Here is a 25,190-nt window from a genome sequence, read left to right on the forward strand (position 1 = left end):
TAGCGAGCAGAAAAAAATGTTTTATATCAGAATGCAACAAGAAATGCCATGTTTGTTTCTACTTTTGGTACTTTATAACACATATTAAATTTGTGAAAAATATTCTGGTATATTTGTATATTTTATTTCAATGATAGTCATCCACTTTTCAAATGAAGTTGAAATCACAGTTTGGCTCTATGTAAATCTAGTGAATTAGGTGACTAGCTGATGGTTTCCAAAGGTTGTTAGTCCTTTTCTTCACAAATGTATTTTTAATTTGAGCTTGAAATATTACATGAAAAGGCACTTCAGGTCTTCTCTCATAATTAAAGTGTTAACTCTAACTATTAATTAAAATACACCAGTATTGTCAATATGGCTAAAAATTGTTTGTCAAAAACCATTTTCAAAAAAGATCGAACTTAAGATAAACATTTTTACAATATTAATAAATGATTAGATTATTGACCACCTACATTCAACTTAGCATTTGATAATGCAAAATATGACAGACTTAAGTTACTTTATACTATTTTTATCACATAATTTTGTTACCCAACTCACTGAACTGCTACTTTACTGCATATAGAGATGCCTGTGGGTTTTTCTCATCTTTTCCCATTCAAACAAAAAAACTTTTATTTGTTACAACTTGGTTCATATATCAATAACAAGTGCAATGTTTTTCATCACTCTATTGTGAACACAGTGTCGTTTGAAGCTATATTTGTACCGCAGAATAAGATGTGGAAAACCCCACAAGTGCCGAGGCTGATCAGTTTGAATGTTAACTGAATCAGAACATGTACATGAAGAACATTTACATGAAGAACATTTACATGAAGAACATTTACATGAAGAACATTTACATGATGAACATTTACATGAAGAACATTTACATGAAGAACATTTACATGAAGAACATTTACATGATGAACATTTACATGAAGAACATTTACATGAAGAACATTAACATGAATCCGAACATTTACATGAAGAACATTTACATGAAGAGTTTAAAGCAGCTAACATCCTGATCCAGAAATATTTCAAAGATCCTGTAACACAATTTTTTTATGCTTTAATATCATAAATATGATGCTCAAATAAAGATTTATCAATTTTATCAAGTTCCAAAAAGCATTATTTATAAAGATATTACTGAATTTAACATTTCATGAAAATAAAGGGAGGTAATAAAAAAATTTATTTTCTATAAAGAATATTGTGAAAATTTGTTTTGGTGTGTAAAACTCATTGCAAAGTAAGTGAACAGATAGTGCTAAAATCTAGTGTAATTGACACTAGAATAGCAAATTTGTTTTTCTTTAGATTTTTTTTTAGGAATTAACATTCATAATTCACAGATTCTTAGTGTCATTGTGACATAAAAAACTAAAATAACAAAAAACAATGTAAATCATAATTAGAAAAAAACACATCAAACATAGAAAAAAATATATTTGGGAAATGATTTTTCTTTGGCTTTATTATAGGGGATGTTCATTTGTTGATATGGATATTCAAAGTGTTCATCTGAAATAGAAAAAAATAACACCGCAATAGACAAAAAACAATTATGATGTGAAATTGTTTTTTCTTTAGCTTGATTATTGGAGATGTTCATATGTTCTTATAAGTATTCATAAGTGCGTTTAATATATTCTCCAAGTGAATGTCACTAACAACAGGAGGGATAATTAATCTTTTAATTACGTAAACTTCATCCCTTTAATGCCCAATTTAATCTTCTGTAATAGATATTTCACTACAAGATGTGCTTATAAGAGGCAAAAGATAGTCGGTTTTAATTTGTGAATTTCTGGATAGCTCATGTTACGTATTTAGGAAATAAGGACAATTTTATTCATCAGCAAATAGGTTTTCCATTTGGAAGTCTTCCAATTTGAAATATTTTAGTGTTGCTTCTAGGGGAGAAAAATAAGATCTCATAAAAATCACATGACTCTAATGGAACCGAGTATTGGTAATTATGATGCCTTATTTTGAGTGCTTGATGCAAAACCGTCGTAACTCATTCAACTTAAAGGAACAGTTACAACACCACTGCAGCAGAAAATCGATTTAATAGTCGTAATTATATGATTTCAACAAATCACAGAAGCAACAGTGGTCATTTTTGCAATGGTGAAGTTAATTTTCAGTACAAAAAAACCAACACGTCTTCTCTTTCACTTTTACGTTCCGTTGTTGCTTTCTCGAATTTTGTAAAATTGTCCTTAATTAGCCCTTGAGGATAGAATGTACAGTGTAAAGGCCGGGGGTAATAAGAGGAACTCAGTGTTTTCAATTAATTACATCTCGTATACGCCAAGAATTACTTTTAGCTCTTGTTGCCTTAAGTTACAAGTAAATACGGCATGGCTAATGGTTTATAATGTCGCTTTTAGATCAGATATTGAGGTGTTCTATTATGAACCGTTTACCTTCATTGTAAATCAAATGCAATCATATTACAAGTCAATTTGATTTTTTAAGGTAAGGGCAATTTGATGTGACGCTTTATTGCCTGCGTGGTACGGTTCGTAAACTGATACTTAATGACAAGCTGTTTAAAAACAGAACATTTATAAAATAGTGTGAATCTGATTGAAATAGGGCTTGGTTTTGTCAGGAATAATATATCAAGGTTTCCATACAACTGCACTTTTCTAAATACAATAGTTTAGACCATGAGTGTACCTCCAGTTTTACTAGATGCTGAAATTGTTTGTCTCCGGATACAAGTTTCAAAAAAGATCAAACTTAAGAAAAACATTTTTTTTTTTTTTGTAAGACGATAGTGAAATGTCAGAATCTACAAGTAGGAATTATTTTGATACTACTGTATTAAGTGAGCTCTTATCCTGCTTGGACCAAAACTGATTTCCCCCTTTGTCACCTGAAAAGCCTGCACTTACCTGCAGTCTGACCAGGGCTAGTGTAATGTTGGGTGAGCAACTTTAAGCATTCATCTTGATATCCCCAAATTTGATAATAGACAGATCCAAAAATGAAAGGTGGACAAGTCACTATAATAAATTCAGCAAGTTAAAGTCACCAACATAGATTAACATATCCGTTTCTGCTTGAGGTTTGAGTTTTACTGAAAACTTTATGTTGTATTTATATACCATATAACTCTATGATACTACAATGGTGCAATGGTGGTGCGTTATCACAAGGGTCAAGGTCATATTAAACTTACTGTCCTTTACTACCATTTTAGAGGCAGACAAGCCAGCATTAGCCATGCAGTCTAACCAGACTGTCTGTTGGCTGTTCAGTTTCAGTAGTTCGATTTTTGAAATCCCTTCATTGTAAATGGATGATTTCAGATTCAAAGGTGGGCAGTCAGGTTTGTAAGGTTCAATAGTTTGAAGAATCATGAGCTAAAGATACTTCTACAGTTTGTATTTCAAAAATATGTATACTACCAAGTGATACATTGCTTTTAATAATGATGCATTCATTGAATGTCATCATTCCTTGATGATTTTGTTTTTTTGCAAATGTGGTATCTTCTTTTTAACAAGGGAAGTTTACAGAATCTTGTTAATAAGATTCATGAAAATTAATAATGTGTTCTGATAGACAAAACATTGTCCAAGTACATATTAGTAATTTAAGATAGCTAAATATAAAACGTTTAAAAAATCACCAAATAAAATGTGTAATGCAGTAAAAAATGCATGAAATAAACCCTAGTATTGCTTGTTATTTGTATAGTGGAATAAAAAAATGTGACAAGGAAATTTTGCTATATTTTGCATGAAACAATGCAAATTATGACATTGATTATGAATATTGATGCATTTCTTTAATCTTTGACTTTCTTTCTGCAATTTTATTTCCTTAAAATCTTTGTACACATTTTGCAGCATCTCTAATGCAAAAAGCAAAAGGAAAAAAAAAGAAAGGGAATGGGAAAAGAAATACATGTATAACTCAGTGTTCCCCTATATAATGATTCAGATTACTCTATAAAATTAACAAGATTTAGTCCTCTAAAACAGCATTGATTACTATGTTGCAATTCCATTTTCATAAATCAATCACATCCAGGTTTATTAGGCCTGCTTGATTAGAAGATTTAGACTCCTGATTGCTGGTGACAATTATATTGCATTTATTTCTGTGCTTGTTTGAACATAATCCTAGAATATGTAGCTCATCATCATTATAAATAAGAGGTATTATAACCTAACTGGCGGTGCTTTTATATGATTCCAAGAAACTTGTTTTAAGTTTAATTGTCAATGAGAAATGCACTGTTGAAATATATGTAGAACTGGTATTGCTTGTTTTGTGTTTTTCATAGAGAAATGCATTGTTGAAGTACAATGTAGAAACTTCAGTTTTGTGTTTTCAGAGAGAAGTGCACTGTTGAAGTATGTGTAGAAACTCATTTTGTGTTTGTCAACATGAAACATACTGTTGAAGTACTATGTAGAAATTCATTTTGTGTTTGTCAAAGAGAAATGCATTGTTGAAGTACAATGTAGTAACTTCAGTTTTGTGTTTTCAGAGAGAAGCGTACTGTTGAAGTACATGTAGAAATTCATTTTGTGTTTGTCAAAGAGAATAGCACTGTTGAAGAATATGTAAAAACTAGTTTTTTGTTTGTCAAAGATCATTTGTTTGATTGGGTTTTACATCACACCGACACAGTATAGGTCATATGGCTATGATCCAGCTTTACTGGCAGGAGAAGACCTCAATCTGAGTGAAACCAACAGTGTTCTGTCAGCTAGCTGGATAGCTTTCTCACATGAAAAAATCCAAAGTTCCTGTCGGGATTCGAACCCACAGCAGTTAGGGGCAAGTGGTTGTTTGTCAGGGGGAAACAAACTGTTAAAGTACATGTAGAAACTTGTTTTATGTTTGTCAAAGAGAAACACACTGTTGAAATATATGTAGAAACTTGTTTTATGTTTGTCAATGTGAAACACACTTTTGTGTAGAAACTCGTTTTTTGTTAAAAAGTTCTCAAAGAGAAATTCACTGTGGAATTTTAAGGTGTTCTCTATCGTTTTTTCTTTGTTTTAAAGACAATTTTTAATGTATATCTACGAGTTATGTTGTCAAACTATATTTGCCATTGCCACAGCCAGACCTTAGAAAACATTATCACCAAGTCAGAACATGTCTTGTATGATCGGGGCTCATGCTCACTGGAACAATGTTTTTGGTAGAGATTATTTCGGCACTCTGGAGAATTAACTGAATTAAAGATATACCAAGAATGTTGACATTTTAATAAATATATTGTTGAAATTTTTATATGCTCCCTAGAAAACACCATATTAGCAGTATTGGTGTGCCTCATATAGCTTATACAGCATTATTTAATATTTGCTTTGCTATCAATATTAAATTTTCTGTGCATCCTTTACTTTCAATCTTTTTGTGTGACCTATTACTATCTTTTGCTGTTCTTTACTTGAATTAATAGATAAAAACTTTGTTTATGTTTTTGTGTGTATTGTCAGTATTACAGTGCAGAGTCATGAGATAAGCATGCGAATGTCACACTTCTTATTTGATTTAAAACTATGGAATGTATAGATAACTAGAAAACATTTTATTTAAAAATTTAGTAATAAATGATGAATCAAAGCATATAAAAGAGTTTGTGTAGCCTATAATGTTATGTTTGTGTATTACAGGTGACCACAAGGGTGAATTGGAGAAAGCAACAGGTTATAAGTTCGAAGCTTCTGGCATTGGAAATGTTGTAAGTTAATTTTTTATGTTAAAATCTCTAGCACAGAATTGCTATACTGTATATTAATACATGCTATATTTGTAAAGAAAAAAAAGATTGTCCTGTTTTGAATATAAATCTGGGGCTATTGTTTTTCTGGGGTTATTGTGTTGTCTGTCTATTTATTAAAAACACAATACAGTGAAGCCTGTTGTAGTTTGATAATTGGTGAGTTTTGTGAACTGTCCAAACTCGCACTTGGCCAATGCTCTAAATTATATTTGGCAGATTTTTGGCTTTAACAGCCAGTCTGACAATATCATTGCAACAATTGTGTTTTTTTAAGCATTACTATATGTAAATATATGTATACACAGTGGATACAGTAGTCTTCTACTTATATTTTCAAGAAATATACAAGTTGGAATATTATATTGCCTCACAAGAAAAGTACAGCAATAAGAAGAAGCAGGTGCTTGTAACCACAAGACCAGGTACACATTAAATTGAACATGCTTGCAAGACATGATACAGTGATTTTGTTTACCCACTGTGGTATATCAGGCCCTGTCCCTGCTGATCTGGCAATCGTGACATATACATTAATTTAATAAAAAGATAAGTTGATCTTATGGATTTAAGAAAAATAATCAAAAGTAGCACATAAAAACAAAACACTAGCCAACAACGTCAAGAAAATAATTAAAAGTAAAACATAAAAACAAAACAAAAAACAAGACTCTAATTGCAAATCTTTATCACAAACGGCACTGGTTAAAGTTGTTCATGTACATGCAGTTGAATTTAATATGCCATCTTTTTGTTGTCCTTATCTTGGTCTGAAGACAGCAAGAAAGACAGGAGGGCTGTTGAATTTAACATAGAGCATATGTCTGCCTCCGTCATTAGCTAAGTAATGACAGGGAGGTAGAGAAAATGAGGAGAGACAAAATGAATAGTGCTAGTACACCTACAGGTGACATTTTAGTAACATCTCTGCTCTGTGTGTGTCTATATTCATCTCCATGGTTACGGTAATGAAAGAAAAGGAAATCTGAGAAATGTAACACAACTTTTCTAATTGTGGTTGGGATTGATTTAACAACATTTTTCCCCCATAAATCCCAGCCTCTTTAAAAGTCTCATATTGCAGTCATCCGGGGAAAATTTTTTCTCATCAGATTTTTTTCAATAACTTAGTACATTTTGTGTGTTTTTTGTTGTTGGTTTTTTTTTAATGTCTATTGCATAGAAAAATTCCAGATCTTCCTATTTGCACTAAAGTAAAACTGCTGGCGTAAGCTAAATTTATAAAAAAAATAAATAAAAATAGTTGCTTTAGATGTGACTTGGTATTGTTTTGATTAAAAAAAGTGCATTGATATATTGTCCCTCTTAATATTTCATTTTTTGTGCTAAGATTATTTTGTGTGTAGCAATGTAAAGTTTTAAGACCCCTACCAAGTTTGTTAAAATCGTGATCCTGGGTGAAAACTGACCCTAACCCAGGGATCACTTAATTTTACATGAAATCATAATTATAGGAAAAACTTTGAAAGATCTTCACAATAACTGTAATGCCCAGCCTAGAGCTAGGATTATTTTGTGTGTAGCAGTGTATAAAGACTACTTCCAAGTTTGTTCAAAGAATTGACCCTGGGGTCAAAATTACCTTCACATACCTATATTGAGTCTTGAAAAATGTATTAGGGAAACTTTTAAAAATCTTCTCTTAACACAAGTTTTAGAGCTATTAAGTTACTAAGTGTGTGAATTTGTCTAGTTAACCTCTATATATTTTGCTCAAAGGCAATGAATTTCATATGATGAGCGATCTGGTCTCATTATGGTCCTCTTATGTTTTGTTTGAAGCCATTAACTTCTTTACACTCAGAATCTCAAGCCTTTGCAGAGATATGATATCTCCCCATATAAAGCCATGGCATTGTAATGATATTGTTAATACAGTACATACATTCTGCTTATGCTACAGAAAGTAATGTATTAATATACATGTATATAAGATATTCTATAATAACAGTGATATTGAAAAGGTAAGGGTAATAAATGGATTTCAAACTGCACCTGGAAATATTAATGTAGCCAGTCTCAGACTACAGAACTGTGAAAAACTGTTTAAATATGGTCAGAGAAGCAAATTTTATTTGCTGCAAAACGTCTGCAAGTAATTTTTGCTAGCAACAATTATAAGAACAGCATCTGATAGCCAGAGTTGTCATTTGTAAGTTAATGATATAAAAATGGTTAGAATGTTAGACATTTTGTGTCACATCTCTATAGAAAATATTGTATAAATCAGATGACTATAATTATGTTTATATACATACACTTATATATATAAAAAGTGGCAGAACAAGAAGAATTATACCAAAAAAAATTACATTTACTGATTTTCCTCATTTTAACAGTGGGGAAAAAAGAATTCTGCTTGAAGTTAAGACCTTCTTTTAACTTTGAAAATTTCTGGTTAAAGTTTAGTGTGCAATAATTCAGTCTTTACAATAATTGAAGATATTACTTTGAAACTTTAACACATGTCTTTGGGGTCATTATTGAAAGTTAATTTAGAAAATACTAATACTAAATAGCTATATATCAAATTTTTTTAATGCAATTTTCTTTGAAATTTCCTTCATTATCCAGACCTGATAAACATTATTAGCTCCCAAATACCAGCAACTCTTGTTTATAATCTTTTACAATTTGGCAGTTGTATATGCAATGAAATACAATCTTTTGGACTGGAAAGATGGACTTTGATAACAGGTGGTCAGTCAAAACAGTTGTTTTATACCCTAGAGTAATTCATATAGCAAATTCAAGCTAGAGCCAGATTTAAATGCTTATTCATTTCTTACCAATTACTGGTTAGTTATCCAGAAAAAACTGGTTAGGTTTAGAGAATGCCAAGATATGACCAAAAATATGTTGAAATTGGCATAGAAACCAGAAAAAAGAATAAACAAACATAAATATGTAGGTCATTATAACAGGTTTTACCGTTGTTAAGTATGGTATTGGCAATGTGACATGCTCGGTAATATTGATTCGGAGGAATATGATATTAAGTTAGTACTTAATGTCAGTCTATTTTCACAGTCAAGTTGTTATATGTTACTACCTTTGATAGATTTATTTACCTGGAAATAAAATAATACCTGATGATTTATTAACCCTTACCATGCTAAATATGTTAATAAATCTGTTTTTTCTTTGTTTTCTTTTAATCAGGCCAAAATAATTTTTAGGGGAAAATTTAGAATATGTACTTAACAAAAAGTGAACAGTGCATAGTTACCATGGTCAGACGGCAAATTTTTTGGCAAAGTAATTCAAAAATGAAAAAAATAATTTTTTTGTCTTACTGGTATGAATTTTATATAAAAATTGATAATAATTGCACTGTTAACCTGTTAACATTTCAATCCAGAATTGATAAAGGAGATCTTATATTGTTTAATTTCCCCTTTTTTATGCCACCGCAGCATCTGAGATGCGGTGGCATATAGCGATTCACCTGTGTGTGTGTGTGTGTGTGTGTGTGTTTGTTTGTTTGTGTGTGTGTGTGTGTGTTATATAGATTATATAGTGAACTTAAAAAATCTTCTTGTGAAAAACCACTAGTCCAATTTCAACCAAACTTGGCAGGATTGATCCTTGGGTGAAGGGCTTCCAAAGTTGTTCAAAGAATTTAATTCCATGCAGAAATCTGGTTGCCATGGCAACAAAAAGGAATTATAAGAATAAATTTAAAAAATCTTCTTGTAAAGACCCAAAAGGCCTAGAGCTTAGATATTTTGCATAAGGCATTGTCTGGTAGACCTCTACCAAGATTGTTCAAATTATAGCCCTGGGGTCAAAATCGGCCCGCCCCGGGGGTCATTGATTTTCACTATATGTACATATAGTAAAAACTTAAAATACCTTTTTGTAAAGACCCATAGGCCTAGAGCTTAGATATTTTGCATAAGGCATTGTCTGGTAGACCTCTACCAAGATTGTTCAAATTATAGCCCTGGGGTCAAAATCGGCCCGCCCCGGGGGTCATTGATTTTCACTATATGTACATATAGTAAAAACTTAAAATACCTTTTTATAAAGACCCATAGGCCTAGAGCTTAGATATTTTGCATAAGGCATTGTCTGATAGACCTCTACCCAGATTGTTCAAATTATAGCCCTTGGGTCAAAATCGGCCCGGCCCTGGGGGTCATTGATTTTCCTCATATTTACATAATAAAAACTTATAGTAAAAACTTTAAAAAAATTCTTCTAGCAATTGACAAATGCTAGAGGTTAGATACTTTGCATGAAACATTGTGAAGTGAAACTCTAGCAAGAATGTTCAAATAATAGCCCTGGGGTCAAAATTGCCCCCGCCCCAGGGTCATTGATTTTCAATATATACATATAGTAAAAAATCAAAAAAATCTTATTGTCTGAAGGTACTAGGCTTAGAGCTTTAATATTTGTTAAATGATATCATCTTTAGGTACTCTACCAAAGTTGTTCAAATTTTGCCTCTAGTGTCAAAATTAAAAGTGAACTTTGATATCAGCTGACCTTGATTTTGACAAAGTGTATTACATGTTGTCCTTTGATGCAGTCATGAAATTTTAGGCTGTGTGAAATATGACCTTCACCACCAAATTCACTAGACTCAAGTGCATTGATATATTCCTACTCTGATCTTTTATTGAGTTAACAATAGATTTAACCACTAATCTGATAATAAGAATTAGATAGGTCAGGGATCTATGCATTATGACAATCTTCAATTGTATAGAAACAAAAAAAAATCTGTTCCTACACTACTATTTAGTGTTGTATTAATGCGGTGGCATAGCATTTTTCTCAAATGCAATCTTGTTTTTTTTTTTTTTTTGGTAAAAAAAGAAATAATGAATTCAACATTTAACATAGATTTACCATAAACATTAAATATTAAATAAAGCAGCATGAAAATGTGAAAAATCGTTCTAATTCCTGAAAACCGATTTATTTTACACACTTGGAGGTGATATATTACTTTAGAGAAACAACTTTTCATAAGATAAGAATGATATTATAAACAGGACTGCAAGTATATGAGCCACTTTACTGTAACAGACTGAGTATTAGTCAATTTTGTCTTAACAATAAATATTGGTCGATGACATTTTTATTAAAGTATCTTAGGCACATACATACACACGCATGAACAGACATGCATACAAACTTAGGCGACAGTTAATAAAAAGTTGATTGTTCAGATTTTTCACTGATTTTTCGTTATCTCCTAAATATTATAAAATGCCTGCGAGCAGCTGGCAAAATGGTTGCTATGGTAACAGAACTGTCATCAAGGACTGATGGCAGTGACAATCAATATATGTTAATAGCGGGGAAGAGATGTGAAATATACACATCGAGATGTACATTACAAGGCGACCATATGAATGATTGGAGCTTGGCGACGCTTTCTCCGTTGCTAGGGGGAATCTACAGTCCAGTTTCTCATTTTTTAACTTAAGAAATGCAGATTTTGGATTGGATTTCGTGAGATCGGCAATAGGGAGTTTTTGGTATGTTTCAATTTAGTTTCGATTTTAAAATTTTGTTAAAATAGATAAATATTTTAGAGGCATTTTTTTTGTAATTCCTTAAATATTTGTTATAAAACTTATGATGTATTGTGAATTCTGAGATTGCCCAATACCTTTCAGGACTATTTATAGTCATAATTCAAGCTTTTCTGACACAAGGGTATTCTTAAAACTTACTTTTTTATATTACTTGTATTATTCTTGAAATGCTTGTGTTTTCTGGTTGCTATGCATATTTTAGTGTATTCTTCATTTTGATATTTTATACTTGTAATTCATTTTAGAGTTTATTGAAAAAGCTTTGTTTATTTCATGATTTTGGCAAAATACGTTCTTTTAAATAAAACCTTATATGAATGCATTCTTACTTGTTGATATACAATTTAAAGTAACTTTTGTGTCTAATCTACTTATTATAAAAATTATCTATTGAATTAGATATAATAATCCCCTTCAATCTGCCATACATTTTTTTATTAACATCACATTAATTATTGTTTGTTTTTTTTCTAAATTGTACAATAAATTCTAAATTACAATTATTCCATTTAATTTCATATCCAAACATTTTAGATAAATTTCTTATATGTTTTTTGTGTGCACAAGTTAAATTTGTGTTATTGTTCAACTTTCGATCTGCAGTAAAGTGTTTTTATATGATTTGAAATCAAATTACAAATATTACATTGGAAAAGTGATAAAGGTGATAACTAAATTTTATATGTGCTGCCACCATGCTGAGTGAGGTGTTATAAATTGATATTAATATTATAAATGATGGTTGAATGCTGAAACATTTATGATGCTCCAAAAGAACAATTTATTTCTCCTCCCTTCATGACAATTATATTAACTCTTAGCTTGCAACAGTGTCATTTGAATATATCAGTATGTGACTAAAGTATCATATCCATGCCCACTGATCATGTTCTCAACACGGTGTTCACTATTTCAGTCACAACATATTTCAAAATTTTCCTTAAAATTTTTATGTCAAGATTTAGAGATAGACAAGTGCATCTAAGGTAAAGCATAGAAAGAGACAATATTTAAAATATGGTTAAACCTTACTCTTGTCCTGTTGGCATAATGAAGCTTCTACCAACCATTCGGAGTAGTCGGCAAAATAAAAACAGAATCCCTAAAGAAAGCCCAACACATCAAAATTAAAAATGTTGCAGGCTCTGTTTGAGTCTGTTCATGGACAGTACTGGTAATTGCAAGCTACCGTCCACGTCCCCCCTAGCACTGGTTTAAGCAAGGTTGATCAGCTGACTTGTCTGTGCCATCTTACCATGTGCTGTACTGTTCACTAGATGGAGTCTCATATTTACATATTTTGAAATCTAACATAAAGGTGATAAATGATTTAGTTCAGATTGAAAGATGTATATGTAGTTATTTAGCATTGAAGGGTTAATTAATTTATCAGGAGCTCATTCAGGCTGATATGTCATTTCAGCTTTTACAACATGTTATAAATTTGTCTTCTTTATCACAATAAGTTCTGATGTCAAAATGTAGCATTAAGATTTTTTTGTACTGCCTTTTGGACACTGTGACCTGAAAAACAAAAATAAAACACATGTATAAATGTCTTTAACTACTGTTAATGTCTGCTATAACTGTCTATAACTGTTTTGTCTACTATAACTGGAATACTAAGCTCAAATTTTATGTTTGAAAATATTGATAACTACTACACAGCCTCTTATTAAATATAAAACAAACATATCAAAGTAGATATGTTATATTTTAAACTCTTTACACTATAAGTGGTCACAAAATGAATACATATTTCATTAAAAAAACTGGAATTTTTTTTTAAAGAAAAGACCAACTTCACTTGACCTTTGATAGGGAATGCAGCTTTCAATACAAAATTTGAACACTTTTTTACTCAAATAAAAACATTCAGTAAGGATTTCATGGATTTCAATAAATTTCTGTGATAAGAATATTTTACTCAAAGATGAGCATAGTATATCTTTAACTAATTATTCTGGGATTGAACAAGGCCGTCTCAGTCACAACTGTGACTTCAGGTAATATAGTCTCGCACCAGGAAGCAGACTCAATATAAGGTATAACTTCTCTGTTAAATTTGCCTAACAGCATTTTAATAATTGAGTTATGAAATTATGACACTTTTCATTACTAGTAACTCTGAACAGTTCCATAATGTTAACAAGACAGCTACATGGTGTTACATTTTAGAGGGTATATTTTTTTATCAATTGTCAATTTGCATCATTTAAATCTTAAATCTTAAAAGTAAATCTTATGTTTCAACAATACATTATATGTGTCTTATGGCAGCAATAATTTGGTATATGTAGACCAGACTCTATTCTGTTACGTGTTTTAAGTTTAATCCTTTATATTGGTGTCAGATGTGGCCTGTTCCAAATTCAGAGTTTGACTTTACCTTATTTTTTACTGTGCTAAATATCTTAAATGGATTTGTTCATTCTTCTTTCAAGACACTTTCATCACTTTTTGGGTAAATTTCAAAACATGTACTGAGTTAACATCAGACACTTAATGAATGTGTCTGCACTGACAGCATGGGTAGAGTGTGTTGCTGCCTGCAGTAGGCTAAGTATATATCAAGCTAATTAAACCACTTCACAAACAAAGTCATTCGCTATAGATATATAGATGGATATTCATAAAAGCTAGGTTTGGGGTCTAACTTCTTAATTTACAACTTTTGTAACTATTAATGAAAACAAGAACAACATTACAGCATTTTAGTGCTTTCTTCTGAAAAGGGCTTGTAAGTTTTGTACAAATTGAACATGATTTAGAAAAGAGCTGTATAAATTTAATATTGTTTGGAAAGTTTTGTACAAATTATCCCATGGTTTCTACTGTTTTGAGACCACAAAAACCAGACTACCATCAAACCTGGACGACCCCCAAAAACACTTAATTTTCAAATTGTTGTTTTCTTTATTGTCAGCTTCTACAACTGTCGAACATGACAAAACTCTGTTAGCTGCTAATGCTGTCTAACATGACTAAACTATGTCAGCTACTACAACTGTCTAACATGACAAAACTCTGTCAGCTGCTACAGCTGTCTGACATGACAAAACTCTGACAGCTACTACAACTGTCTAACATGACAAAACTCTGACAGCTACAACAATTGTCTAACATGACAAAACTCTGTCAGCTGCTACAGCTGTCTGACATGACAAAACTCTGACAGCTACAACAATTGTCTAACATGACAAAACTCTGACAGCTACTACAACTGTCTAACATGACAAAACTCTGTCAGCTGCTACAGCTGTCTGACATGACAAAACTCTGACAGCTACAACAACTGTCTAACATGACAAAACTCTGTCAGCTGCTACAGCTGTCTAACATGACAAAACTCTGTCAGCTACTACAACTGTCTAACATGACAAAACTCTGTCAGCTGCTATTACTGTCTAACATGACAAAACTCTGACAGCTACTATTACTGTCTAACATGACAAAACTCTGTCAGCTTCTACAGCTGTCTAACATGACTAAACTATGTCAGCTACTACAACTGTCTAACATGACAAAACTCTGTCAGCTGCTACAGCTGTCTGACATGACAAAACTCTGACAGCTACTACAACTGTCTAACATGACAAAACTCTGTCAGCTGCTACAGCTGTCTAACATGACAAAACTCTGTCAGCTGCTACAACTGTCTAACATGACAAAACTCTGACAGCTACAACAATTGTCTAACATGACAAAACTCTGTCAGCTGCTACAGCTGTCTGACATGACAAAACTCTGACAGCTACAACAATTGTCTAACATGACAAAACTCTGACAGCTACTACAACTGTCTAACATGACAAAACTCTGTCAGCTGCTACAGCTGTCTGACATGACAAAACTCTGACAGCTACAACAACTGTCTAACATGACAAAACTCTGTCAGCTGCTACAGCTGTCTAACATGACAAAACTCTGTCAGCTACTACAACTGTCTAACATGACAAAACTCTGTCAGCTGCTACAGCTGTCTGACATGACAAAACTCTGACAGCTACAACAACTGTCTAACATGACAAAACTCTGTCAGCTGCTACAGCTGTCTAACATGACAAAACTCTGACAGCTACTACAACTGTCTAACATGACAAAACTCTGTCAGCTGCTACAGCTGTCTGACATGACAAAACTCTGACAGCTACTACAACTGTCTAACATGACAAAACTCTGTCAGCTGCTACAGCTGTCTAACATGACAAAACTCTGTCAGCTGCTACAACTTGTCTAACATGACAAAACTCTGACAGCTACAACAATTGTCTAACATGACAAAACTCTGACAGCTACTACAACTGTCTAACATGACAAAACTCTGTCAGCTGCTACAGCTGTCTGACATGACAAAACTCTGACAGCTACAACAACTGTCTAACATGACAAAACTCTGTCAGCTGCTACAGCTGTCTGACATGACAAAACTCTGACAGCTACTACAACTGTCTAACATGACAAAACTTTGTCAGCTGCTACAGCTGTCTAACATGACAAAACTCTGTCAGCTGCTACAACTGTCTAACATGACAAAACTCTGACAGCTACAACAATTGTCTAACATGACAAAACTCTGTCAGCTGCTACAGCTGTCTAACATGACAAAACTCTGTCAGCTGCTACAACTGTATAACATGACAAAACTCTGACAGCTACTACAACTGTCTAACATGACAAAACTCTGTCAGCTGCTACAGCTGTCTAACATGACAAAACTCTGTCAGCTGCTACAACTGTCTAACATGACAAAAACTCTGACAGCTACAACAATTGTCTAACATGACAAAACTCTGTCAGCTGCTACAGCTGTCTGACATGACAAAACTCTGACAGCTACAACAATTGTTCTAACATGACAAAACTCTGACAGCTACTACAACTGTCTAACATGACAAAACTCTGTCAGCTGCTACAGCTGTCTAACATGACAAAACTCTGACAGCTACTACAACTGTCTAACATGACAAAACTCTGTCAGCTACTACAACTGTCTAACATGACAAAACTCTGACAGCTACTACAACTGTATAACATGACAAAACTCTGACAGCTACTACAACTGTCTAACATGACAAAACTCTGACAGCTACTACAACTGTCTAACGTGACAAAACTCTGACAGCTACTACAACTGTCTAACATGACAAAACTCTGACAGCTACAACAATTGTCTAACATGACAAAACTCTGACAGCTACTACAACTGTCTAACATGACAAAACTCTGTCAGCTACTACAACTGTCTAACGTGACAAAACTCTGACAGCTACTACAACTGTCTAACATGACAAAACTCTGACAGCTGCTACAACTGTTTTAATTGACAAGATTTTGTCTAAACAGTTCTACCTACCATTACTGATCAACCATCAAATGATGCATTTTAAGATCTTCATGTTTAACATTCACATGTAGTTCCACATTAAAAAATAGACAGTATATGCATTGCATATTGTCAAACTAAAAATAGCTTTTAGAGCATCCACACTTGACTTTTATTGTCTATTTATTATGTTTTACATTAGTATTTTAAAGAATGTTTGAATTTCTGTTGCATTCCATTTCTTGTTTTCACACAAATTTTGCAACTAATATTAAATAATATTAAAATTAAATCTAGAAGGAGGATTTTTTTCCATTTCTTTACAAATATTAAAGTAAAGTCTAGACAGCTGTGTTGAAAAGCTATTGCTAGTGTTAGCTGCCACACATCTGGAATATCAGTTTGTATTAAGATGCTGGTTTATCAAAAATATTCCCAAATTTTGTCAGCATCAGGCATGCAAAGACCTTTAAGGCAGACGGTCTCTGTCAACCTTTGTTTCCCAAATTTCTCACCAGATATATAAGATTAAAGACAAAAATCCAATTAACTTCTTCTATCCTGTTGAAATTTCGTTTTCTTTTTCACCATCTTTTGTTTTATTGTACAGAAAGTACTGTGCATATATATAGCTTTTTTGGGGGGAAAAATAAAAAAAATGTATTGGAAAATCATATTCTTGGAATATTTGGGCTTTTAGTCATCCATCTGCATATGGTGATTTTGTTTCTAGTATGTTTTACAAGTTTGTTCTTACCAGCGTATTTCTTTAGTATTATAAGTAAAACCATTGTTTTCTGGCAAGAAACTGCTTGTTCTTCACTCTTCCAATACAAACCCTTAACTTTAACCTGAAATTGTGTAATGGATTTGCCCTGCTATGAATTTGGAGCAGTCCATTTAGTGTCTATGGGATTTCAGTATCAGAGTACAAAGATTGAGTTTTCAGCAGTATAGAACCAGGTCAGACTGCACAGATTTACAGACTGGTACAAATCCGGCTTTAACTTGTGTCAAAGGCTAGCACTTTCAGTTCCAACAATATAATTTAGGCTAGGCTGCAAAAATGTCTTAAGCCATCTATGTAGACCACTAAGCCAGTCTCTTTATCCACACAATATGACCAGATTCAGAATATCTGTACCAAGGTTAATATCCTAAATTGTCTGGCCCATCTTTCAATCTGGACAAAACCATAAGTCATTGTAAGGAAAATTTAAAAAAAAAACATACTGACTGATTTGCAAACAGTTCAGACCATGATCAGCTGGCATTGATGTGCACTTGGTCTGCACTTAGTTACATTGGTAGATTCAGTTGCCGTTAGCAATAATGCTTAAGGTTATTGAATGTTTAATCATCCAACTAAGGTTGAATGGTTCCATTTAGAAAATAAAGTAAAAAGGGTAATAAAAAGGTAAAAAAAAACCCCAGTTTTATAGCTTGTATAGATTTTCAAAAAGGAATAATTTTTACTTAATGATAATAATAAAATTGAATAGTAAAAATCAAAAGAAATACAGAATGTTGCTTCGAGAACCCTTTTGTACCCAAAGCAGAACCTCAGCTGCCCTAGATATCTTTTTGTTGTTGTCATTTTATTACAAGTCAAGTTAAAAAAAAACAACTAGGGTTTCTTGTAACTTTCCAAAAGAAACTCAGTCAGTTTGAACTTATGGATATTGTACTCCTATTATTTTCTCTTTTAAACAGGGAACATTTGCATTACTAATTAGACAAGATTCTTGTAAGACATCAAAATTACACTCACGAATCCTGCATTATTAGTTATTATTGATACAAGGCCGCAAGTGTCCTCGTGAATTTCCGCACGCTCTGAAAAATTACCTTTATTGAAAAGAAAGGCTATAGCGTTGTCCTATAAATTTACTCCCTATTAAGGTTAATGGAAAGCACCACAGGTGTTCCGGACAATTAAATCAACTCATTAGGTAGGAGCAGCTTTTGAACTTACTTTCTCTTCGTATATGTTATCCTTAATTGGCAAGGTTTGTCAATTGTAGATCTCAATTATTTCTAAGACGTTTATACAGCATAATAAAAGCGGTGTCCCTAATTTCCTTCCTTTTAAAATGTTCTCTATTAATTTGTATTCCAATATGATGTACTCAGAGGTTTTGATTGACCAATCAAATATCTTTATCCTTGTAAGCTTGGTTTTGACCAATCAAACTAGCTGTTGTAATTCATTCAGGTTTTGTGTAAACCAATCAGATCAGTTCATTTTCCAAGCTTTGTTGTTCTAAAATTAGTCTCCTGACAGTGTAAAATGAAAGTACTCCCAAGATGTCTTGATTATTAAGATAATTGTTCAGGGTTTTAATGTAACAGTCAGGTGTTCCGTGCTACCTGTTAATTATCTATGTATTATTAAGATAATGAAGGCAAATTTTTCCCTGTGTTTATTTATAAAGCCATATTCAGAATGTTTGATTTCTTCAAATTCCTGTAAACTATAGTAGTTTCAAGCTGTTTTCAATTAAAGTTTTTATGAGGAATAAAAATCTATGAAAAAAAAGTTAATTTTCTTTAAATGGTTTTGCATTTTACATGCTTTTTTAATCTTATAAAAGTATACTCTCTTGACTGTTTGCATTCATCATGCAAGCTTTTGAAAAATGATTAAAAAGTTCAAGTAACTGTTAATCAAGACATCTTTGTATTTAAAGCATCAAAAGTATCTGATAAAGCCAACTTAAGTTTGAACGCTTTAATCATGCTCCACTTTTATATAGTCTGTTGTATATTTGTGAGGTCTTGAAGTTTGGTATTTGTTTTGGCTTTTTGCTTTAGAACAACTTGCTTCATCCATTCAAAGGACATATTTCATGTTGGAACAAAAAAATTATAAGTCTTTTGCAAATGGTGCTAGCCTTCCTTATAAGCATTTTGTACCAGTGCTAGGGTCTTAAGCGAAATTTGCAAGTGTTGCAAGTCAGTTCCCTTAGTGTTGTGGGGCTTTCTGAAAGATTTTAACTTGTACACAGATCTTTAATATTTTAATATTTTTCTCTTTTTTTCATGTCTGCATTTCTACAAGTGCCTTAAGTCTTTCTAAAGCATGCACACTATTACTAAAGTCATCCTTAAGCATTTTGTCCATTGCTCAGGTCTGAGAGTTCCTTAAGCATTTTTGCAAGTGCTTCATGACTGCATTGCTACCAGAACTCTGGTTTCCCTAAAGCTTTTTTGCCATTGCTCTGGTTTTCCTAAAGCATTTTTGCAAGTACTCAAGTCTTCTTTCAGTGTGGTTAAGTTTGAATATTAATTTAATTGATGAATGTATCCTGAAATCTACACAGATACTTTAAATTGTGTACCAGTGATATCTGTATAAACATGAGGAAAGTAACAGGTGTAGAATTTGGGACAATTTCTGGCTAATTGTCATGATTTTTGTCAAGTTAATGAAGTAGGCAAAGAAGACACTTGTGGTATAATGGCCACAAATCAGGATTTGGTTTTTCCTTTGAGTAAAAGTGTATTGATTATTCAGCAATCTTAACTCGTATAAATGATGTGTAAATTTGGCGATAATATATCCCAATGACAGCCAAAGGATTAGGCGAGTGTCTCGAAATGTCCGCGAATCACACGCGTCTGACATTCGGCCACATTAAGTACGTCTCCCCAGGAAACCAAGGGACGTGAAGGTTTTAGGAAGGATTAGTTGAAGTTAGATTGACTATTTCGTATTATTGAGTGCTTATTGATTGAATATCCATCCCTTTAGAACAAATGAGTTTTTATCTTTTTTTCCCCAATTTTTGTTTTTATTTCTTTTAATTAAGACGTTAGAAACCATAAGGAGTTCATTGAGCATGTAACATTTTTTGCAGGATGATTGTCATTCAGGTTTATTTTGATTAATCTGTTAAGTTTGGTTTAAAAATCAAAAGTGTCAATGGATTGTGATCGTGAAATGAAGAGAAAATAATTTCAAAGATTTTTAATGTTAAGAGAAGCCACCCTTGGCAAAAATTTCCCTGACTTTCTAGTTCTAGAATTTTTAATTACAAAATGTTCTTCATGCTGAATGTAAAATTAGTGCTGTCGACTATATCTCTCAAATTAAGAATCATGCAAATTAGTTTTGCACATAGAAATAGCTTCGGAATTTCAAATGAGGTATCAGCTTGCATGAGTCATCAAATTAGATCGGTATTGGGGGTGTTTTGTTTAGTCTGGTTTTATAACCTACAGTAATAAGAAAGTTATAGTTACATTATAATTACATAAAACTGGTTGGTGCCTGACTGGACTATGGTTGGCAGAGAGAGAAAATTGATGAACACATGGGGTTCATGTATAGATACAGTCTGGAAATTGTTTTTAGAACTAGTATCTGAAGTAGTATGAACTTCATAACATCTGTCACACTGCCCACTGGCATAATCTCTATCAAATTTCATGACCAGACAAATAGCCTTTATTCACAACATAATTATACCATTTGAATTTTTAAGTAGATTTTATTGTTGTCAAAAGCAATCAATAAATGTAATAAATGATTCAGAGAAAGGTGGCTAATGATTGATTTAAATATGCTACTGCCAAATTAGGTGTTTTAATAAACCAGTGCCAAATTAGGTGTTTTAATATACCACTGTCAAATTAGGTGTTTTAATATACCACATGTTTTAATATATCACTGGCAAATAAGGTGTTTTGATATACCACATGTTTTAATATATCACTGGCAAATAAGGTGTTTTGATATACCACATGTTTTAATATACCACTGCCAAATAAGGTGTTTTGATATACCACATGTTTTAATATATCACTGGCAAATAAGGTGTTTTGATATACCACATGTTTTAATATACCACTGCCAAATAAGGTGTTTTGATATACCACATGTTTTAATATATCACTGGCAAATAAGGTGTTTTGATATACCACATGTTTTAATATATCACTGGCAAATAAGGTGTTTTGATATACCACATGTTTTAATATATCACTGGCAAATAAGGTGTTTTGATATACCACATGTTTTAATATATCACTGGCAAATAAGGTGTTTTAATTTCCCACTGCCAAATTAAGTTTTTTTATATACCACTGCCAAATGAGGTGTTTTAATTTACCAGTGCGAAATTAGGTGTTTTAATATACCACTGCCATATAAGGTGTTTAAATATACCACTGCCATATAAGGTGTTTAAATATACCACTGCCATATTAGGTGTTTTAATTTACCACTGCCAAATTAGGTGTTTTAATATACCACTGCAATATTAGGTGTTTAAATATAAAACTGCCATATAAGGTGTTTTAATATACCACTGCCATATTAGGTGTTTTAATATACCACCGCCAAATTAGGTGTTTGAGCATACCACTGCCATATTAGGTGTTTTAATGTACCACTGTAAAATTAGGTGTTTTAATATACCACTGCCAATTGAGGTGTTTTAATATACCATTGCAATATAAGGTGTTTAAATATACCACTGCCATATAAGGTGTTTTAATATACCACTGCCATATTAGGTGTTTAAATATATCACTGCCATATAAGGTGTTTTAATATACCACTGCCAAATAAGGTGTTTTAATATTAAACTGCCAAATGAGGTACTTTAATATAAAACTGCCAAATGAGGTGTTTTAATATGCCACTGCCAAATTAGGTGTTTTAATGTACCACTGCCAAATTAGGTGTTTTAAAATAAAACTGCCAAATGAGGTGTTTAATATACTCCTGCCAAATTAGGTGTTTTAATATACCAGTGCCAAATTAGGTGTTTTAATATACCACTGCCAAATTAGGTGTTTTAATATACCACTGCCAAATAAGGTGTTTTAATATACCACTGCCAAATTAGGTGTTTTAATATACCACTGCCAAATTAGGTGTTTTAATATACCAGTGCCAAATTAGGTGTTTTAATATACCAGTGCCATATTAGGTGTTTTAATATACCAGTGCCAAATTAGGTGTTTTAATATACCACTGCCAAATTAGGTGTTTTAATATACCACTGCTAAATTAGGTGTTTTAATATACCACTGCTAAATTAGGTGTTTTAATATACCACTGCTAAATTTGGTGTCTTAATATACCAGTGCCATATTAGGTGTTTTAATGTACCACTACCATATTAAGTTTGAAGCAAAAAGGGTTTTTCTTGTTGGCATTTACTGGTTGTTTATTGGTCTGTTGCAGTTTTCTTACAAGTTTCTTGCTTTGAAAACTACACAAGGAAATGACTTGAAACTGGATTGAATAAACTGAGATATTTGTCAGCTGGGAGAAGTTCAATGGTCAACTCTACAAATTAAATATACACATATTTGTATCATTTTTTCTGCCAACTTTTGTCAAAACTTTTCCTAGATGTTACTGCATACTTCAGGACTAAAGTCTACTTTACCACAAATAAACTTTAATCTATGCTGAATGGCTACTCCTTTAAAAGTTGTCCCAATATTTGCTATTACTGAAAGTGATCACCTTTTGTCACCAGCATAGAGCCAACCAGGGCTCAATTGAAATCATGGATTGTTCTTAATTTAAAACAGTGCAAATCCATTTGTACTATTTCAAAAGGTAAATGTGTGTTAAAATTATGACTGTGCTGGTAAAGATGTTAAGGAAATAATTGGTAAATAAGAAGACCTTAGTAAAATTGCTTCTAAAATTTAAGGGCAAAAGCCATGTTCTATAATTAGTGATAAGGGTATTCACCTCCAGTGATAGTTATCTTGTCAAGATTTATTTATTGAACATAAGCCATTAAGTCATCATCCGTTTTCTTATGTATTTTCAGACTCAGGTAGAGGTGAAGGGAAATGATGATCGCTACTTTGTACTGACGTTTGTGCTGTGCGGTTGTATTGCCGGTATCTTGCTGGCTGTTGTGGTAATCTATCTGATCCGGCGCAACTCTCGGTCCAAAGAGAAACTTCAACAGATCACGGCAGGACAAGAAGGAAATGAGGCTGCTTCCAAAGATTACCAGGTTAGTGTTCAGTTCCGATGTAATTAAGTTTTTTGTCGTGAAACAGTGTTAAAATATAAATAAGCCTTATGATTATTAACTTGTTAAATCAGCTACAGTTTCGCAAAAGATTGAAGTATATATATATATATATAAAACATTATATAAATAACACATATATACATACATGATTATAATATGTGACTAAAATAGTATGTTAAAATGGAATATAAGCAAACATTTTGTCGCACAGATGTCTGTGTTGCCTTACTGTTTTTTAAGTGGGGTCATTCCTTAATAACTTAAAATGCTGAAATTTTCAGCTCTCATGATATACTAGGCAATGTATATAAAATAAATATTTATTAACAAGGATTTTAACTTTTAAGAGCAAATTCTTTATAAAAGTAAACATTTTGAAATTAATGATGAATAAATTTTCAGGATTTTCAGATTTTTTTTGTGTTTATCAATCATTGTAAATCTACTTTAATTAGATTTTCACATCTCTATAAAGTTATTATATCACTGTAAAATAAACTTATTAAGTTAAAATCTTGGGGAATACAATTAAGTAATGATATTGTATTTGAATAATTAGTCGTCCCATATCTCAGGAAGACCTAAAAGTTGTCCTGCAAGAAAATTAGAAAGGTTTAGTAAATGCGTTTCAGTCTGTCTTTCTGACAAGACAACACTTCTAAGGTTTCTTGTGGAAGCCTACAAATGTTAGTATTTCAAGCATCTTTGAATGATTTTTTTTTTTACCAGAAGAGCGATTTTCTATAACAGGCTGTATATTGAGTTTTCTGGAGGGGGGGAAAATTGTAAGTTTGTGCTGGTGCTGTTGACTTGTTATGCTTAATCCTGATCCTTCTGGGACGGAAAGTGAATACCCTTTGCTATAAGTATAAAGCCAAGCCAGCCAGTGCATTCTAGCCATCTGACCAGGTTCTATAGTGTTGGTAGTTTAATTTTCTTATCTTTTATTGAAATCCCTAACTTTGAATGGACTGCTCCAAATCCAAAGCAAGGCAGATTCATTTATAAAGGTTAATGGTCAATCTTTGTTAAGAGTATAGGAGTCATACAGGTGATTTTTGAAGAGTTCGTAGAACACTTTGGAGTCAATATTAGTGAAAACCAATTAGCTACCTGTCCCTTTAAAAATGGAAATAAAAGGAAATGAAAATATGATAAACCTGCTTTGTTGTTATATTCTAAATGGTTGTAGATTTGCTGATTATTTTATAAACAGTGAATATATCATGTTTGTTATACCAAATTACCTGAAGTTAAAGAATTCCAACTAACCAGGTGGCACAATGTATGGAGACATCATAAAGTCTTCTTAAAAAATAGCAGAGGATTATTTTGTTAAGAGATATTTTATTCTGTTTTCTTATACAATGAATGTATGTCAAATAACATACATATATATGAAAACAATGTGAATTTAGAGTTTTTAAGATATTGATTTTACATTATGCAAATTATGGCTTTTTCACCATTGGAGGTGGCGGCAAACATTTCCAATCATTGTACATATAAGAAAAAGA

General features: G+C 32.3%; 1 protein-coding gene across 3 annotated transcripts in view; it reads left to right on the plus strand.

Moving 5' to 3' along the window:
• LOC132720954 (receptor-type tyrosine-protein phosphatase N2-like) overlaps positions 1 to 25,190 on the plus strand; it is a 147,727-nt gene that overhangs the window by 44,130 nt on the left and 78,407 nt on the right. For all 3 annotated transcript variants that reach the window (XM_060705200.1, XM_060705202.1, XM_060705201.1), the window contains exons 10-11: positions 5,652 to 5,719; positions 23,461 to 23,652. In XM_060705200.1, coding sequence (XP_060561183.1) covers positions 5,652 to 5,719; positions 23,461 to 23,652 — 260 coding nt within the window. The remainder of the gene's footprint in view (positions 1 to 5,651; positions 5,720 to 23,460; positions 23,653 to 25,190) is intronic.

Source organism: Ruditapes philippinarum, unplaced genomic scaffold (genome assembly GCF_026571515.1).
Source record: "Ruditapes philippinarum isolate M1 unplaced genomic scaffold, ASM2657151v2 ctg145_1_1_1_1, whole genome shotgun sequence".
Lineage (NCBI taxonomy): Eukaryota > Metazoa > Mollusca > Bivalvia > Venerida > Veneridae > Ruditapes > Ruditapes philippinarum.